Raw genomic sequence first — 15,867 nt, 5'->3', positions numbered from 1 at the left:
TTCTTCCTCCCTCCTCTCTCTCTCTCTCTCTTGTTCTAGCCAGGAAAACAGCTGGATATGAGGTCGTAAGGCGTCTGCGGCGCGAGTTTTGTCGGAGTCGGTTCCGTTGGTTGTTGGTTTGTTCTTGACCAGGTTGGCTGCTGGCGCGGCGAAAGTGGTTTTTTTTAGCTGGTCGCGAGGGCGCACGCTGATTGGCCAGCTCAGGGCCAGGTAAGCGTGTCCTTCATCCTCGAGATGCAAAAACACCGTCAAATCTATCCGCAGCGCTTCGCATTCAGACAGCGAGTCTAGAGCAAGATAGGCTGACTGCAGTGTTGCATTCGATCGTACCTCTTGTTAAGGAATATCCGGACAGGATGGCTTTGTCAAGGTCGCAGCCGTCGTGGCTGTCGACGTTCTTCTCCATAGTCACTCTCCTGATGCTCTCTGCTCCTGTTCACTCCCTATACTTCTACGTCCATGGACGACAGCCCAAGTGCTTCTACGAGGAATTGCCCAAGGACACTTTGGTAGTCGGTTAGTTGGAGCCTTTTGCAGTCACTTTTGAGTACAGTGGTTTCTAACTCTCGAGGAAAGGAAATTACCAGTCCGAAGTCTACAACCCTCATCTCAACGCCTATGCCCCTGACAGTAGTATAACCATCACTATCACTGTCGATGAAGTCTTTGATAACGACCACCGGGTTGTGTCTCAGAAGGGAGCTGATAAGGGACGGTACACCTTTTCCACCGCTGATGCGGGACAGCACAAGCTATGCTTCACCGCAGACTCGCATGCCAATAGCGGATGGCTTTCTGGAGCTTCTGGCCCGGTGAAGTTAACCCTTGACATGGCTATCGGCGAGTCCAACCACTTGGAGTCTGAAGACAAGAGCAAGCTTGACGATTTGGTTGAGAGAGTCAGGAACTTGAACGGAAGACTCCAAGACATACGTCGCGAACAGGTCTTCCAGCGTGTAAGTCCATACGAACGAGGCAAAAGTAGAAAATCAGAGGGCATTTTGACTGACATGTATCTTCTTCGATGTCAATAGGAACGAGAAGCCCAGTTCAGAGACCAGTCTGAAGCTACCAACTCTCGCGTCGTTCGATGGGCTCTGATTCAAACCGCCGTCCTCGGTGTAACGTGTGTCTGGCAATTCTCTCATCTACGAAGCTTCTTCATTAAGCAGAAGCTTACTTAAATGAAATGGGAAAATATGGAGTCGACGGAGCATCATGCTAGGTTATGAAGTTATGGAGGATTTCTCTAAAATACAAGACCTTTTTTTCGATCCAAGCCTGATTATTTTTCTTTACCTTCATGTTGAAATGAGGAAAGTGGGCAAAATCAGCCCTTAACGAAATGAAAGACGTTTCCTATCGTCCTCAATTGAGTTCCTGTTCCTTGTATTTCACTGTCTTGTTAGGCAGGCAGTGTGGTGCTGCTGAGTTCTGCGCTATATATACAATTCCAAATTATCATGTACTCTGACACATCAAGTCACGTCAGGCACCCATGCAACTTCCATGCTGTCCATACATGTCCCTCGAGCTGAAGTCGTCCCCTGCTGTTATGTACTCCGTAGCTCGTATTCAAACATAGGGCCACCCAGAGCCTCGGCTGACAGCCAATATCAGACCTCAGGCTGTCCGTCCGCCCCTCTACGGCCCTTCTATCATCTCATTGACTCATATATATATATGTATGTATATATATCAAAAGTCTCAATAGTCCAGTAACCGAGTGCTTTCACGGTGGAATCCATCAACATGCCATACAGTCTTAAGGGGCGTAATGTGCTGGTCACTGGTGGCTCTCGGTGAGCAACGCTTTCTCTCCTTCCCGACCCCACGTACGTACATAACACAAAGTTGACCTCGCTGCTGCAGCGGCCTGGGAGCCATGGTTGCAGAGAAGTTTGCTGCCGAGGGCTCAAACGTGGCTATCAATTACTATTCAAGTGAGGCACAAGCAACGGAGCTTGCTGCAAAGATAGAGGCGGACCACAAGGTTAAAGCCATCGCCATTCAAGGAGTAAGCAAAAGATGATTAAAATATACCAGTTTATGCATATATTCCACTAAGCAGAGCAGCCATTAATTGATTAATACGCAGGATGTGGCCCTCCGGGCGGATTGTGAGAATTTAGTTAAGAAAACCATTGAGCTCCTGGGAGGAATCGACGTTATCGTCTCTAACGCTGTGAGACAACGAACTGTTATCCCCATTGTAGTAGAATTCGCTTTTCTGATATCCAACTCCTTAGGGATGGACTAAACTTTCTCGGTTTGGAGACTTGAACGCCCTAACGGATGATGAATGGGACAAGGTATGCATCCGTGATGCGTGAAGAGATCGAATATATTGGTTGCTGATATATGTGAAAAACCAGTGCTGGAACACCAACGTGAAAGCAAACCTGCATCTCTTCCGCGAAGCAGAGCCAACTTTCAACGCTAATCCAGAAGGAGGGGCATTTATTATCACGTCCTCAGTTGCCGTAAATAGGGTCTGCCCAGTCATCCATAAACATGGCTAACTCATAACTAGGGAGCCACCCCTGGTGGCAGTAGTATGGCTTACTCTGTTAGTAAGGCCGCAAGTATGTATATATGAACCGTTTCTATACATTATGCCGTATTTACTAACAAGTATGCAGGTATCCATCTAATGAAGGGCCTGGCTTCGTCCCAGAGTTCGAAAATCCGTACCAACGCAGTGCTTCCAGGTCTACTGCTCACGGAATGGGTTAGTTCGAAAAATTTGATTTGCTTAGATCACAGAGCGCTGACGGATCTGAGCAGGGGCAAAGATTCCCTCCTGAAGTACAAAAGGGCTATGCTGAGAAGGCGGCCTTAAAGAGAGTGGTAAGGTCATAGCCTCCCTCGCAAGATACTGGAGCTAAATAGCCAATCTTTAGCCTGATATTGAGGATTGCGCGGATGTTTTCGTCTCCATTGCTAAAAACTATTCCATGACCGGACAAGAAATCCAACTTGGTAAGTTTCTAGAAGTATTTCCAACCTTAAGGAAAAAGGCTAATAATCTTGGATATAGATTCTGGGTTCCATATCAGATAAAATCTGATGGATGCGGCTAGATGGATGCCAAGCGTGGAAAAGGCTTGATCCAGCAATACCTTTTATAGAAGAGGACCGTGGAACACGCTGTGCATTGAAGTCCTTGCTGCTACCGGGTCAACAAGTTTAGCCTTTAATGCAGCTCGGTATGCAGGAGCCATCCTGTCACCTTCAACTTTCATTTCTTCTATTTCAAGAAGTTTCCCATCACTTGTAAACACAAATAGCCGTCCTTCATCCCTCTTATTGACCGGATCTTTGAAGGTAAACGGAACCCCAGGTTTAGTGAAAGGTATGCCATCAGTTCGCCGTGTACTATCAGCTAGCTTCATGTTCCCGAAAATTACCCTTTTCCGCTGCACTAGATGTTCTTCTCCCGGTATTGTAGGCGATGTCGCGGCGGTATTCCATAGAGCACCCAGCACAATCTGGTGACGCCGAATTGTATCCCAATTCCAGGAGTTCCAAGCAACATGGCGGTTCTCAGGTTTGATCTTACTAGCAGGCCTTAGTTCTCTTTCATCCGAAGTCGTTTGCTTGATTATAGGGTTTAACGGAGGAACAAATAGACGGTTCCTAATCCCGTTTATAAGCATTTCTGCTCCCCTGGTTGACGCTAACTTAAGCAGCCGGGGGAGATCGCAAGAGTCAGGGTCGGGTATTGGGAATCCCGGCGCAGGTGTCTGATCTAGGATTAAACCATGATCAAATTTAGCAGAATCAAGCGTCTGCAAAGTGACCCCAGTGGCTTTGTCCCCCGCCAGTAGAGTGTGGTGAAGAGGAGCGGCTCCTCTAAAACTAATACATTGATTAGCTAGGAGCGTACAGAGATGTGGAGATGCGCTTACTCTGGTAAGAGTGAAGGATGAACATTGAGTCCTCCATATTTCGCTCCTTTCAGTATTCTAGAAGGGATAAAGAGTCCAAACGAGACGGCTATTATTAGATTGATAGGTTCACCCTGTGGTTTTGGCGGCTGCGGTCGCAGATTAGAGCAGGACAGCCATAGAAGAGTTCATATGATCATACCTCCCATTTGGTAAATGTATCTAACTCGTGTATTGGGAGGGAAAGTTCGTTTGCGGCGGCTTTGATAGGCACTAGGAGGTACCACGACTCAATATTAGTATTTATATCATTTCTGTAAACAGAGTAACATACCCTCGCGAATTGTTTTCATAGCACGGCCAACAGGCTTGCCGGGTCGACATACTACATCAATAGATGCAATTGTGTCTGGACTTTCTGCGCGTTCATTGTAGAGCGCTTTCAAAGATGCTATACTAAACTCATCGGAGCCGCAGAAAAGTATTCGAAGAGGATCGCAGGCCTTCGCCGAGGAGTAATGCCGGCATGAAAAGAAGTAATTGAACCTTAATGTGCGCAGAACGAGGCCCCTTGGCCTCACGGAGTATAGCATCTCCCCAATGACGGCGCCTGAGAATGAATGAAAGAATGATGGGTCAACACTTCGTCGTTGAAGCTTGAAAGCTAATAATAATAGTTAGTTAGCTCGGCGCTGGGCAGCGAAGATATCACGTGATAGTGCTTAAATGACATCAGAGCAGTTGATGGAAAGACGAGCAAGCTGCAAATATCAGAGAGAGGCTTCTCATTTCGAGTGCAACGAGGGCAGGTAGACCAGGGACAGAGTGATACCACCATGTGAAATGCCTCCGCTTAAACCACCATCTATAATACCAGCACAGCTCTCGTTCCTGACCATATACAACCCGTCGCTCGGGACCACGGATGAGACCCTTCAGGACCAGATTCTGTTCTACTACTCAACTCCGAGTCAAACAAAGCTACCAAGAGATGTGCCCGAAAGGGATACGGCGAGCGCAGACTCCTCTGAGGAAGAGAATAAAAGACTACGCCATGTAGGGCTTGCGCAAGGCATGGTGAGCTTCGCCAAGTGCGTAACGAGAGATCATGAGAATTAAAGGCAGTCGAGGCTCGCTAACCAAATAATATGCAGAAACTTCTCAAGCGGAGAGCCCGTCGACTCAATAGAGACTGAAAACTCTCGAATTGTTTTGAAAGAGTTGGAGCCCGGTTGGTGGATTCTAGCAGTAAGAATATCTTTAAAATCAACCTCGATCTAGTCAATAGTCCTAATGCATCTAATAGAGTATTGACTTGACAAAAATAATACATACCCAAAAAGGGTCGACAAGATCCAGAGAAGAGACCTCAAATGATATCCAGGTTGAATACTCTTCGAGAGAACTATCATCTCCATATCTCCTTAGCCAACAACTCTCGAAGGCGTATTCCATATTCTTGCTACATCATGGCAGTTCTCTGGCAAGTCTTTACAAAACCATATCAAGGAAAACCTTCTGCATCTATCTTGACCGATATTGGACACGGTTTGTGTGGAGTTGGGATGTTTTGCTCAATGGCAACCCAGCAATAGATCTCTTTTCTGCCACCAAGCTAGCTGGAGGCGGAGAGCTTGGAATAGGAGTCGGTGAAGAGGAATGGGGGAGCGGTGAACGAGAGGTTCTAGAAGGGTTCATCTCGAGGACAGAAGGTTTGGTTGATATGGTAGTCTCAAGGTTTGGTGATGCCGAGAATCCCTCAAGAGAGGAGACACCTTCCAAAAAGGAGCCTACAAAGTCTTATAAACAAGAGTGGATTGGCTGTATGATGTCGCCTGGTCCGCAAGACGGTGTCATATTTTCTGGAATCGGGGCATTGTCACGGGAATCTTTAACACACGTCTCTCAGTGGATGGAATGGGTGTATAGATATGGTGAAGACGCTTATGGAGTACGTGGTGACCCTAAATCGACTCACCGCCGGAAGAGAAAGCAAAGACGCAAAGAAAAGCGACCCAAGAACTCCCAGTTGGAAGCAAATACCAGCCCAGTTCCAGTGAAACCACATCATGAGCCATCGATCCAGCCTACCGAATTTTCTCCACGGATCCCTCCTCCCTTAGTTGTCACTTCGGCGAAACCCAAGGGCTCAGAAACTGGTTTTAAGTCCCCGAAAGCACCAAGTGACAAAGCTGCAGATTCGTCCACCTTCGGGACGGAAAACATTCTCAATATCATTACCTTAGGATATGGATCCGCATGGGGGGCCACTTCAGATAGCCCATCCTTGAACACTGGTACTAATTCCGACCAGCCACAAAGTACACCAAAAAATCTGCCATCTAATCCACATCAAAGACAATCCGGCCGGGCGGTGGAATCCACTGGTAGATTCCTAATAGGCCTCCGTGATGACCTTGAAAATGAAGAAAGTGACAGTGAAAACATAGAGGAGGAAAATTCGATAGTTGAATCTACTAAACAGCTTACATCCAGTAAGATTATTGTACGAAAGCTAGAGGTGACGGTGCAATCTTCGTCACTCCATGAAGGTATGAAGCGTTTCCATTACCTCACAAGAAATATGTGATGACTAACGGTTTGCATAGACTCCTCCCCTACACTTGTTCCCAAGTCACTGCAAGTCGTCATATACCTGGTATAATCGGAACTGCCTCCAGAAAGGGAAAAATGTGTGTATGCTGACGATATTATTAGTACCAACCATTCATGTTCACCTTTTTGTTTGAGTGTGGCACAAAGGCCCTTTCATCCGCTAGCTTCTATCGAACTATCCACCATCAAATCGGGCCACTACAGAAACCCCTGCTTTCTTCTACGTCGCCTTCAAAAATAGTAGAGAGGCTCTCCCGCTACGACCTCCACCAGTTCGCCAGGGGTCAAGGTAAATCTTCCTCCGAAGAAACCCTTTACGATATCATCTATGAGCCGTTCCATCGGACCATCCGAACCTCACTACCAAACATCCCAGAACCGGAAATACCATCAGACCAGATTAGAGCGTATAACAACCCGAGGGATATCAGTCACTTACCTCCTTGGAGTCGTGCAGATGCTCTCAATGTGTACGCCCAGATAATCAATACCTACTTGGAGACCAAGCCCCAATCATCCGAGCTGGAAAGAATATGTAAAACGAACCGTGGTTGGTGGGTCCTTTGGATGCGTTTACCTACACCACCGGACCTCCGCAGCCCGCATGCGACCTCTAGCAACAGCGAGAAGAGCGGCTCGAGCGATGCACAATCGCAAGCTACAGCTGGAATATCCTCGAGACATCTCGAAAGCCACATGTCAAGAGAAGGGCATTGCGAGTCCACTGCTAATGTAGCGTTCCTTGTGAGAAAAGCAAGTGATTTCAAACAGTCGGGCAGAGGACACATCCGAAGCCAAAGCGGGCCAGGATTCCTTCGAAGTATTGGAGGTCGGTTCGGAAGAGAACTGGAAGGGTGGTCCGGGACGCCCGGAGGACTCGTCGAAGGAGTTGGGCTTGATGCAAAGAAGTATATCGATGCATTAATCAACCTAAACAGGTAGATGTCGGCCGTTGTTAGTCGTACATTGATTGGTAAGCGTCAAACTTTTCAACCTAGTTGAGACTAGTTAGTCAAGGAAATCAATGAACCCAACAAATATATGGTGTTTAACGTGTAAATCGTTTCCTTCAAGAGCGGATCTTCCGAGCGAGTCCCCCTTGTCGAGGTCGTTGTCATTTATGCTGTACTACGTCCCAGGCTGCATTAACTAGTTACCAAGCCAAAGTTCCCGAGAGATAACGAGGGCTGTCCCATGTATCTGCGGTTCAACTCCACAGCCATCCTTCCAAGTTCCCCCGCTGCTGATAAATAAATAGTAAGTTGCTCCCGGGCATCCCCGTGTCAAAGGATCTTTGAGATTTCATCCTGCAAGAACAAAATACAATAGTGTTAGTGGGTTATATCAGAACACTTTACACCAGCAAACATGGGTTCAGCAGAGTATCCAAGAATGGACTTCAAAGTAAGCAGATATTTGGCGGGATATGAGTTAACTATCTGGTGTCCTCTTGCTAATAGAATATGATAGGAATTTTATAACACGATCGACGGCAAACGTACTACTACTGCTGTAACTCGTCACGGCATCAATCCAGCCAACAAGAAACCCCTAGCCGAAGTTCCTGTGTGTACCCAGGCCGATCTTGATCTTGCGGTCTCGGCTGCAAGGACTGCGTTCAGCAAATGGTCGAAAACCACCTTCGAAGAGCGTAGGGCAGCTCTTCATTGCTATGCAGATGGTCTCGATCACTACAAGGACGAATTCGCCGACCTCCTAGTCACAGAGCAAGGCAAGCCGTTAGAGCAGGCTCAGGCCGAGGCAGGGGCTGCAGTGGCATTCCTCAAGGGCATTTCCTCACTGAGTATGAATGAAGAGGTCCTCGAGGACACAGACGAGCATAAGATTATTAGCCGATATACCCCATTAGGTGTTGCTTGTGGTATCGTTCCATGGAACTACCCCATTCTCCTTGCCTGTGGGAAGATAGCAGCCGCTATCTATACCGGGAACGCTATTATTCTGAAGCCGTCTCCTTTTACTCCCTATTGTGGCCTAAAATTAGGCGAGCTCGGCATGCAGTACTTTCCTCCTGGCATTTTGCAAGTTCTTAGTGGTGGAGATGATCTGGGTCCGATGATGACCGCCCACTCAGGGATTGACAAGATAAGCTTCACCGGCTCAATTGCGACGGGAAAGAAAGTTATGGAAAGCTGTGCAAAGTCGCTGAAAAGAGTGACGCTTGAACTAGGTGGAAACGATGCGGCTGTTGTGTGCGAAGATGTAGATCTCGAGGAGGTTATTCCAAAGGTTGGAGAGATTCGACTCCTTTTTCAAAAGTATGATAGTTTATTGCAGTTCGCATACTGACGAGTCTTGTAGATTGCCACGGCCTGCTTCTACTGCTCCAGCCAGATCTGCATGATGATAAAACGGCTATATGTTCACGAGAAGATATATGATCAGTTCCGTGATGCCTTGGTCAAATATACTGCAGCCCTAAAAGTGGGTGAAGGTCACAATCCAGATTCGTTTATCGGTCCGATCCAAAACAATATGCAGTATGAGAGCGTCAAATCACTCATCGAGGCTATCAAAGCGGAAGGTGTAAGGCCTATTCTTGGAGGAGAAGTCGAGGAGTCAGAAGGATACTACATCAAGCCTACCATCATCGACAACCCGCCAGATACTTCCCGCGCAGTGACCGAGGAACCCTTTGGCCCGGTCCTTCCTCTCCTCAAATGGTCTGATGAAGATGAGGTTATTGCTCGTGCGAATGACTCTAACATGGGTCTTGGGGCATCCGTATGGAGCAAAGACCTTGTCCGCGCCGAGAGAATCCTCAGGCAGTTTGATTCCGGCGTTGCCTGGATTAATTGCCATTTCAATGCTTTGCCTCATATCCCCTTTGGGGGACATAAATGCAGTGGTATCGGAACTGAATTTGGCGTGGAAGGACTGAAGCAATATTGTAACCACCAAGCTCTTTGGCTGAGCAAGAGGTAATGGTATCTCACTCCAGATTTGAAAGCATAGTCCGGGATGTGTATTATAATTATAGTACATCGTTTCTCTCGGTTCATAGTCTTTCGGTTAGGGTATCCATCCTCACAACCAACAAGAATGATAATGGCTTCCTTCAGGGGTATAATAGCATCTCCGATCCAGATATCTCCTAGAGTTATGTCAAAATATTCATTATATTCATGGAACCGGGTTCAGTTGGGGAGAGGTCGACATAACGTCCCGACAAGTCAACCCCTGTGGTTTGGAGTCTAACCGACTTCTATAGCTTCTGTAGTTAACTGCCTGTACCTGAACGTCTGAGCAAGGCTGCCACATGCTTTTAATGTCGATCACTCACGGTTAGACTTTGTCCTGTCCCTTGGTTAGTTACAACCGCCGAAATAAACGGGAGTTTCCCGTCCAGTCTTGATAAATAAACAAACATGATATTCTCTCACCAAATACCAGAGAAACGAGGTTCCGGAGGTGAATTTTCACTGGATATCCGTGTGTTATGCGACAGGATGTTCAAATCTAGAGCCTCATAGTTGCCAGGGTGGAATGAGCTGAAGAAAGCTATCTCCACCAGCTAGGCGTTATACGAGGCCCGCTAACCACTCAGGGTGTGAGCAGCTGCAAAATATCCAGATCAGGAGGATACGACTCCACCATATTCCCTGCCCATGGGATGGAGGAAAGACGGCATGGGTGAATTCTCGGGTCGAGGAAGTCGCTGCACGGCATGGTCGTAGCCCCTTTAACAGGGCCCTCTCCCGGCAATTTGCTGTCTATACGAGAATTTTTATATCATCTCATCTGACGTGGTACACCACTTTTGAAGGAAACATTCACCGCTGAACGGGCTTCGAATATCTTATCTAGAATCGTGTGCGCATTTCAACGCTCAGTTGTTTGGATATATCAAACAAAAGGCTTAAGATGGAGTGAAAGTTGCGGCACGCTCGACCCACCCCGTCGTCGCAGACAGAATGCCCTCCCAAACGAAACAGTGGCCATCAATCCGGCTGGCCTTCATTATTATCGCCTTCCTACCAAGCCTCACACATGGCTGGACTTGGTGGTGGACTGATGACCGTGGCGACACCCATATAGACAATGGAACCAACGACCGAAAATGTACCAAGATGAACCTCCCGAAGGGAAAACAGTATCGATGGGATTCGGAGGGGAGCATGCATTGCATCTCTCTGTTCTCAGATGACCATTGCGGAGACCGTAACGGATGGTCCTGTCCTCCATGGGGGCCTCGATACCAGGGACAAAATGTGTCTTTATCATATCTCGTCAACATGAACGGCGAGGAGATATCGTCAACACCTTCATCAGCTGAACCAACCCCCACCGAATCCTCTGCTAGCACGAGCAATACGTCTTCCCCTGAGAGCACCTCGCCCATGACATTCATTCCAACCTCACCATCAACCTCAACGAACACCCCAATACCACCACCAGTCGGTTCAGGAAAGCTTTCAGGCGGGGCCATCGCAGGAATCGTGGTTGGAGTAATCGGCCTCATTGCATTTGTAGCCTTCCTCTGCTTCATATCATATAGACTTGGACAGCGGAATCCCATTGTTAAAGCATCGGTAGAGGAGCCCAAAGGCCAGTCTGGGGGATCAGGTTCACCTTCTGCTCATGAAATGCATTCTCCGACTCAACCATCGATGGCAGAATCTCAAACTATGTCTACAGCATCATCACCCCTATCACCAAGATCGGAATTGGCGGATAGTGGGATGTTCACCAAACGGCAGATGCTGTCCATGCCTCAACAACCTAGGGCAACTGAGTTGCCAGACAACGGACGGCAAGAGATTGCAGCATAATCTTGTGCATGGGAAAGTTGTGGAATATGCGACTGCTAGAAGCACGGGTTGACTGCTTTTGGCAACTTTTGACAAGGGAAATACAGGAGACTATATGGATTAATGTTCAATTGACTCGAGCTGGAGTTATCTCACCTCAAACGAACATATAAAACTAATATATCAATTAACGAATGTAAATATGCGATTATTTTTGGAAACTTATTCTCACATTACCGTGTCTAATGTTTAGCTTGCATTCTCCATGTCCTTCGTCTTTATGTCAACGGTTGCAGTGAGTTGATAATCACATCATGCACTAAAGCTCACTCTGCCAAACCTCCCCACGATATGGAATGATCTGTTTGACTGAACTCGAGACTAAATAGCCTTTGGCCTTTTCTTCGACTTGGGGATATATCTGTAGACGAGTGCTGCCCAGGCATAGGTCCTCCTGTCCATCAGCAGCCCTCCAACGCCCATGCAACTAACCGATCTTAGCAGCCATACTATACGTCCTCGAGGGACATCAGCAGAAAGAGTTGGCTGGAATTCCACACCAGCGTCAGTGACAAGGATGAACAGGATTGTGATGTTATGCAATCCTTCAGAACGCATAGGTCGTTGATATTAAAAGCCAAAAATAGCCTTTTCAGGTGCTTGTGCTTTAAGCTTAACTTATGACATGTCGGTACCTATAACAACATACCGGTATGGCAGAGGAACAGGCTATACGGAGGACCCAGAGGTAGCAGCATACAAGCCAAACGGGTGTTTGATTATATGATCGACTAGAGTATTACGCCATGACGATAAACGAATGGGGAAAATGCCTGGATACGAAGTAGACGAAAGAAAGGAGAGGGCAGGGGTCTGACATAAGTCTTGACAGCAAGTAAGAATGCGATTTATCAGGTTCAAGCAGAGAGTATATGCTGATTTGTGAACCAGTGTCCAGGAACAAGCTGTTAATATCGAACCAGGTGTTTTGTTACGGCGGGATTAAAGGACTTGAGGGGGGAACGAAGTAGGACGACAGGTGGTAACGAGAAGGAGGAGTGAGAAACAAGATATTGAGATATGATTGAGCAAATGGTCGTGGTATCTCCATAGTGTTTCTTCAAGTAATTTGTGTGTTGGTAGGTATAAAGGGTCGATTCTGGGTGGTTTTTCCATTTTCTTTCGCTCCAGAAGGGGCAGAATTGAGTGTGAACTAGCAAGCAACATGAGGGGATATAGGCAACTAGGTATAAAAAGACACATAAGTCCTCGTTTATCGCTGTCCTCTTTAATACTCCGTCCAAGGTAGAGGAGAAAAGCTGGGGGTGGTTTGATAGATGGCAGCTTGCTGGTTCCAGGCTCACAAATTAAAAGAAAACATAATTAAAGAGAACAAAAGAGGAAAGAGGAAAAAATAAAATAAAAGAAAAGGCAAGGAGAATAAAGGGGAAAATGAGATAGGAAAATAGTAAGAGGATTCAAGGAAAGAGAGACGGAACTGTACTCGTGGTGTATGAGAGAGCAAAGCTGCATGATCGCCGAATGTTGTGCCTGGCAAAACAAAGACTACGCTCTCTCCCTTGACATGCTGCTTTCCGGATCCTCAGATGGGTGAGAACAACAAGGTGGGGGCAAATCCCGTATAACCAGACAGAAATCGCCATGAGACACATATTGCTTGTAGGGTACAGACCACCCTCAACCCACATCAACAAGGTAGAGGGTCAATAGTCAGGGACACATTGCGTTCACGCATTCTTGATCTCGTTTGTCAAAAGTCCTGTCCGCCTGGGCGACTGATGGAGGTGAAAAAACTGCACGCTTTGAAGAGAATCAACCGGGTAGATGGACAACTCCTTACAAAAGCCTACACTTGGACTTCTTGGTCTTCTCTTTGGATAGCAGGGCAGCACGGGTGGCTGACTCGAAAACTTCGCGGACACCCTCGTTTGTTCGGGCAGAGCACTCCAGGTACTTGTATGCGCCAATCTTCTTGCGGACCTCCTCACCCTATGACATTTGTTAGATAAATGTTGAAAGTGACGAATAGGGGGAGAGAAACTTATCACATACCTGCTCAGGGGTTACAGGCTTCTGGGAGGTCTTGTGCAGTTCCTCTATGGTTCGTTGGTCATGTCGAAGATCCTTCTTGCATCCAACGAGAATGATAGGGTGGCCGGAGCAGAAGTGAAGGACCTCAGAGATCCACTGTTTGTATTTTTTCAACACTGTTAGCAATCTGATACGAACTGTTTTGCTCTGTTGTTTTTATCAGCTAGCTGCAGCTTCCTTACCTTCTCTTGGACGTTGTCAAGGGAGTCTGGGGAATCGATGGCGAAGCAGATCAGAATGACGTGGGAGTCTGGGTATGAAAGTGGGCGAAGACGGTCATAATCTTCCTGACCAGCAGTATCCCATAGGGCGAGCTCAACATGCTTTCCATCAACCTCGACATCGGCAACATAGTTCTCGAAGACAGTTGGGACGTAGACCTTTTGATGGAGAGAAGCAAGGTTAGTCAAGATATTGGATATGTTGTAATCACAGTCCGAAACGCTCGGTCGATGGATCGGCGGTAGCAGATATTGAGCAGAAACTAACCTCTGGGAAAGTGCCCTTCGAGAAAACGCTGTTCAACACAGATTAGCATGTATGTTCCAAGGTATATGGTGAGCAAACACGCTGCATAAACGAGGGAGGGAGGGACAGTGAGAGCAAGATAACGGTGTTTACTCACATCAACAAACAAGTCTTTCCGCAGGCACCATCGCCAACGATGACGAGCTTACGACGAATCTCGGCCATCTGTAGAGACAACAACCCAAGATGGGTTCTTCTTATCAGTTTTCTGGAGCAAGCTGAAAAATGATAACAGGCAGACAGGGCAAGGGATACAGCCAAGGAAACTCGACGGGGTCCACGACACGACGAGGGGACAGAACCGGAGGCTGGTGGCAAAGAGGGATGCTGGAGGAGGGGAAAAAATGTAGTGTACAGGCAGTTACATACAGTTATCTTCTTCTTCGTCTTTTTTTTATATGTTTTCGGGTCAAGGAGCAGTGACTGGAAGAGCTGGCAACAAGGGGAGAGAGCAGGGAGAGCAAGGCGGAAAAAGGGATCGAGGCGAGCAGCAAGAGGACGGAAAACGAGCTGCGAGAGGGAGAGGTCTGTGAGGAGAGCCTTACTGGAGCTGCTTTCTGCTGCGTGCTGGGGCTGATCTGGGATGGGCTGTCGCTGTCTGAGATGGAGGTGATGGTTCGAAGGAGAAGAATGAAGAACTGGAGGTTGTTTTACCGGGAGGTTGAGCGTGCACACTTGTCGCTGGTTTTTGGCTCTAGCCCGCTTTGGGCTATTTTGCATCCTTTGGGCGATTTTAAGTGGGGCCCCAGCGCTATTGGTCGGCTTAGTCAGGCCTTGCGCACACGCACCGCGCGGCCTACGTCCACCCGCGCGCGTTCAGTAGCGCAGGCCGGTGCGTGGAGATAACGCGGGCCCGATTACGTCGTCGTGCGTGGCTGCAGGCCGCCTCAGCCTTACCTTGAGCTGCTTATGTAATACGTGAACTTTGGCATGTATATTCAAGTATATTAATTTTATATTCACTCTGCACTGCTCTGCCGCTTGCTGCGTGCTTGCCTGTCGACGGGGCAGCAGTTGTCGTCGCTAACCGCAGCATATTTACTTGCGTCGTAGCCGTGGCTAGGGCGGGATATTTTCTGGCAAGATTAAGAGTGATACTATAGCATTAGCCAGATGTCGCCGATATCACAACACACTCCTCCGTGCCAGCTGTATGAGATAAGAGCTGAGGGTCACGCCATCCATCGGCTAGCCTCAATCACTTGTTGGCCTCGCATCTCACAGGGATAGGCGCCCTCCAACCAGTTGCCCGCTGTGAGACAGCTGCGGGAGGAAGGACTGCCTTGCTGCGACCTGGTTGGAAAGTAAAAGCTGCGCCGGGACCTTTTTTTTCCCCCTTTTAGGGGGGTGGAGGTAGGTGAGAGAACACTCCAGTTGAGGCTGTAAACCCTTTGAGACAAGCGATCGAGAAAACATTCGCAAGAGTCACATGTGTAAAGAGGACAAGAAAGCCGGAGTAACCCGCCCAGCCTAGCGAGGTTCACCCTCTAGCTCAAGTAGTGAGTTTCTAGTTAGCTCATTCCGTTAGCTCCATTTTCTCCAGGAAGCTTACCACCACTCACGACGCAGGAGTCCATCCCAACCTGTCAAAATCTCACTTCTTCTCCTGTCAGCCAGGGCAATGCCAGCTCGGCAGCCACACTAAAAGGATAATTGACAACCCGGTTGGTGGCGGTGCCTCGGGCAATTGTGGCTTGTGGTGAGAAACCTCCACACTCTACCCCTTATCTGAACAGCCGGAGCCAATCATTCACTATTCTTTCAGAGTCACTGTTTGAGGTGCACATTATTTTATTGGATCCTTGTTGGGACGTTGAGGCTTGGACCGAGCCTGACTTTCGTTCCTTGTTCCCCGTCTCCTATTGCAACAATTCACCTCTCCTAATGCGACGGGGTTTCGTACTTTCAACGATCGAAAGGGGTCCTGTCCACTCTTCGGCTCTCGACTA

At 47.8% G+C, this 15,867-nt stretch overlaps 7 protein-coding genes across 7 annotated transcripts; 5 read left to right on the top strand and 2 right to left on the bottom strand.

The window, feature by feature from the left end:
- Positions 1-587: 587 nt before the first annotated feature.
- Positions 588-1,184, top strand: TRV_02105 (uncharacterized protein; the record flags this gene model as incomplete). Its single annotated transcript, XM_003023716.1, has 2 exons — positions 588-956; positions 1,035-1,184. Coding segments are annotated over 2 exons (519 nt in total), but the record flags the coding sequence as incomplete, so codon positions are not given.
- A 701-nt stretch (positions 1,185-1,885) lies between these two features.
- Positions 1,886-3,063, top strand: TRV_02104 (uncharacterized protein; the record flags this gene model as incomplete). The annotated part of the gene is made up of 9 exons (XM_003023715.1): positions 1,886-2,017; positions 2,099-2,185; positions 2,250-2,312; positions 2,376-2,483; positions 2,534-2,585; positions 2,643-2,731; positions 2,788-2,850; positions 2,904-2,982; positions 3,041-3,063. 9 exons carry the CDS (start codon positions 1,886-1,888, stop codon positions 3,061-3,063), a joined length of 696 nt encoding a protein of 231 aa, XP_003023761.1.
- Positions 3,064-3,125: 62 nt separating this feature from the next.
- On the bottom strand, positions 3,126-3,659 carry TRV_02103 (methionyl-tRNA formyltransferase family protein, putative; the record flags this gene model as incomplete). The annotated part of the gene is made up of 1 exon (XM_003023714.1): positions 3,126-3,659. The coding sequence occupies one exon, from the start codon at positions 3,657-3,659 to the stop codon at positions 3,126-3,128; it is 534 nt and encodes a 177-aa protein (XP_003023760.1).
- Positions 3,660-4,733: 1,074 nt separating this feature from the next.
- On the top strand, positions 4,734-7,448 carry TRV_02102 (uncharacterized protein; the record flags this gene model as incomplete). Its single annotated transcript, XM_003023713.1, has 5 exons — positions 4,734-4,981; positions 5,045-5,138; positions 5,197-6,442; positions 6,500-6,549; positions 6,609-7,448. 5 exons carry the CDS (start codon positions 4,734-4,736, stop codon positions 7,446-7,448), a joined length of 2,478 nt encoding a protein of 825 aa, XP_003023759.1.
- Positions 7,449-7,874: 426 nt separating this feature from the next.
- On the top strand, positions 7,875-9,452 carry TRV_02101 (aldehyde dehydrogenase family protein; the record flags this gene model as incomplete). The annotated part of the gene is made up of 3 exons (XM_003023712.1): positions 7,875-7,910; positions 7,977-8,756; positions 8,829-9,452. The coding sequence occupies 3 exons, from the start codon at positions 7,875-7,877 to the stop codon at positions 9,450-9,452; spliced, it is 1,440 nt and encodes a 479-aa protein (XP_003023758.1).
- A 989-nt stretch (positions 9,453-10,441) lies between these two features.
- TRV_02100 (uncharacterized protein) lies at positions 10,442-11,299 on the top strand (the record flags this gene model as incomplete). Its single annotated transcript, XM_003023711.1, has 1 exon — positions 10,442-11,299. The coding sequence occupies one exon, from the start codon at positions 10,442-10,444 to the stop codon at positions 11,297-11,299; it is 858 nt and encodes a 285-aa protein (XP_003023757.1).
- Positions 11,300-13,135: 1,836 nt separating this feature from the next.
- Positions 13,136-14,638, bottom strand: TRV_02099 (uncharacterized protein; the record flags this gene model as incomplete). The annotated part of the gene is made up of 5 exons (XM_003023710.1): positions 13,136-13,288; positions 13,352-13,537; positions 13,573-13,894; positions 14,068-14,126; positions 14,288-14,638. 5 exons carry the CDS (start codon positions 14,636-14,638, stop codon positions 13,136-13,138), a joined length of 1,071 nt encoding a protein of 356 aa, XP_003023756.1.
- Positions 14,639-15,867: the final 1,229 nt, after the last annotated feature.

Source organism: Trichophyton verrucosum (assembly GCF_000151505.1).
Source record: "Trichophyton verrucosum HKI 0517 chromosome Unknown contig00197_1.f1.exp, whole genome shotgun sequence".
Classification (NCBI taxonomy): Eukaryota; Fungi; Ascomycota; class Eurotiomycetes; order Onygenales; family Arthrodermataceae; genus Trichophyton; species Trichophyton verrucosum.
This window is presented reverse-complemented; position numbering and strand designations above follow the sequence as displayed.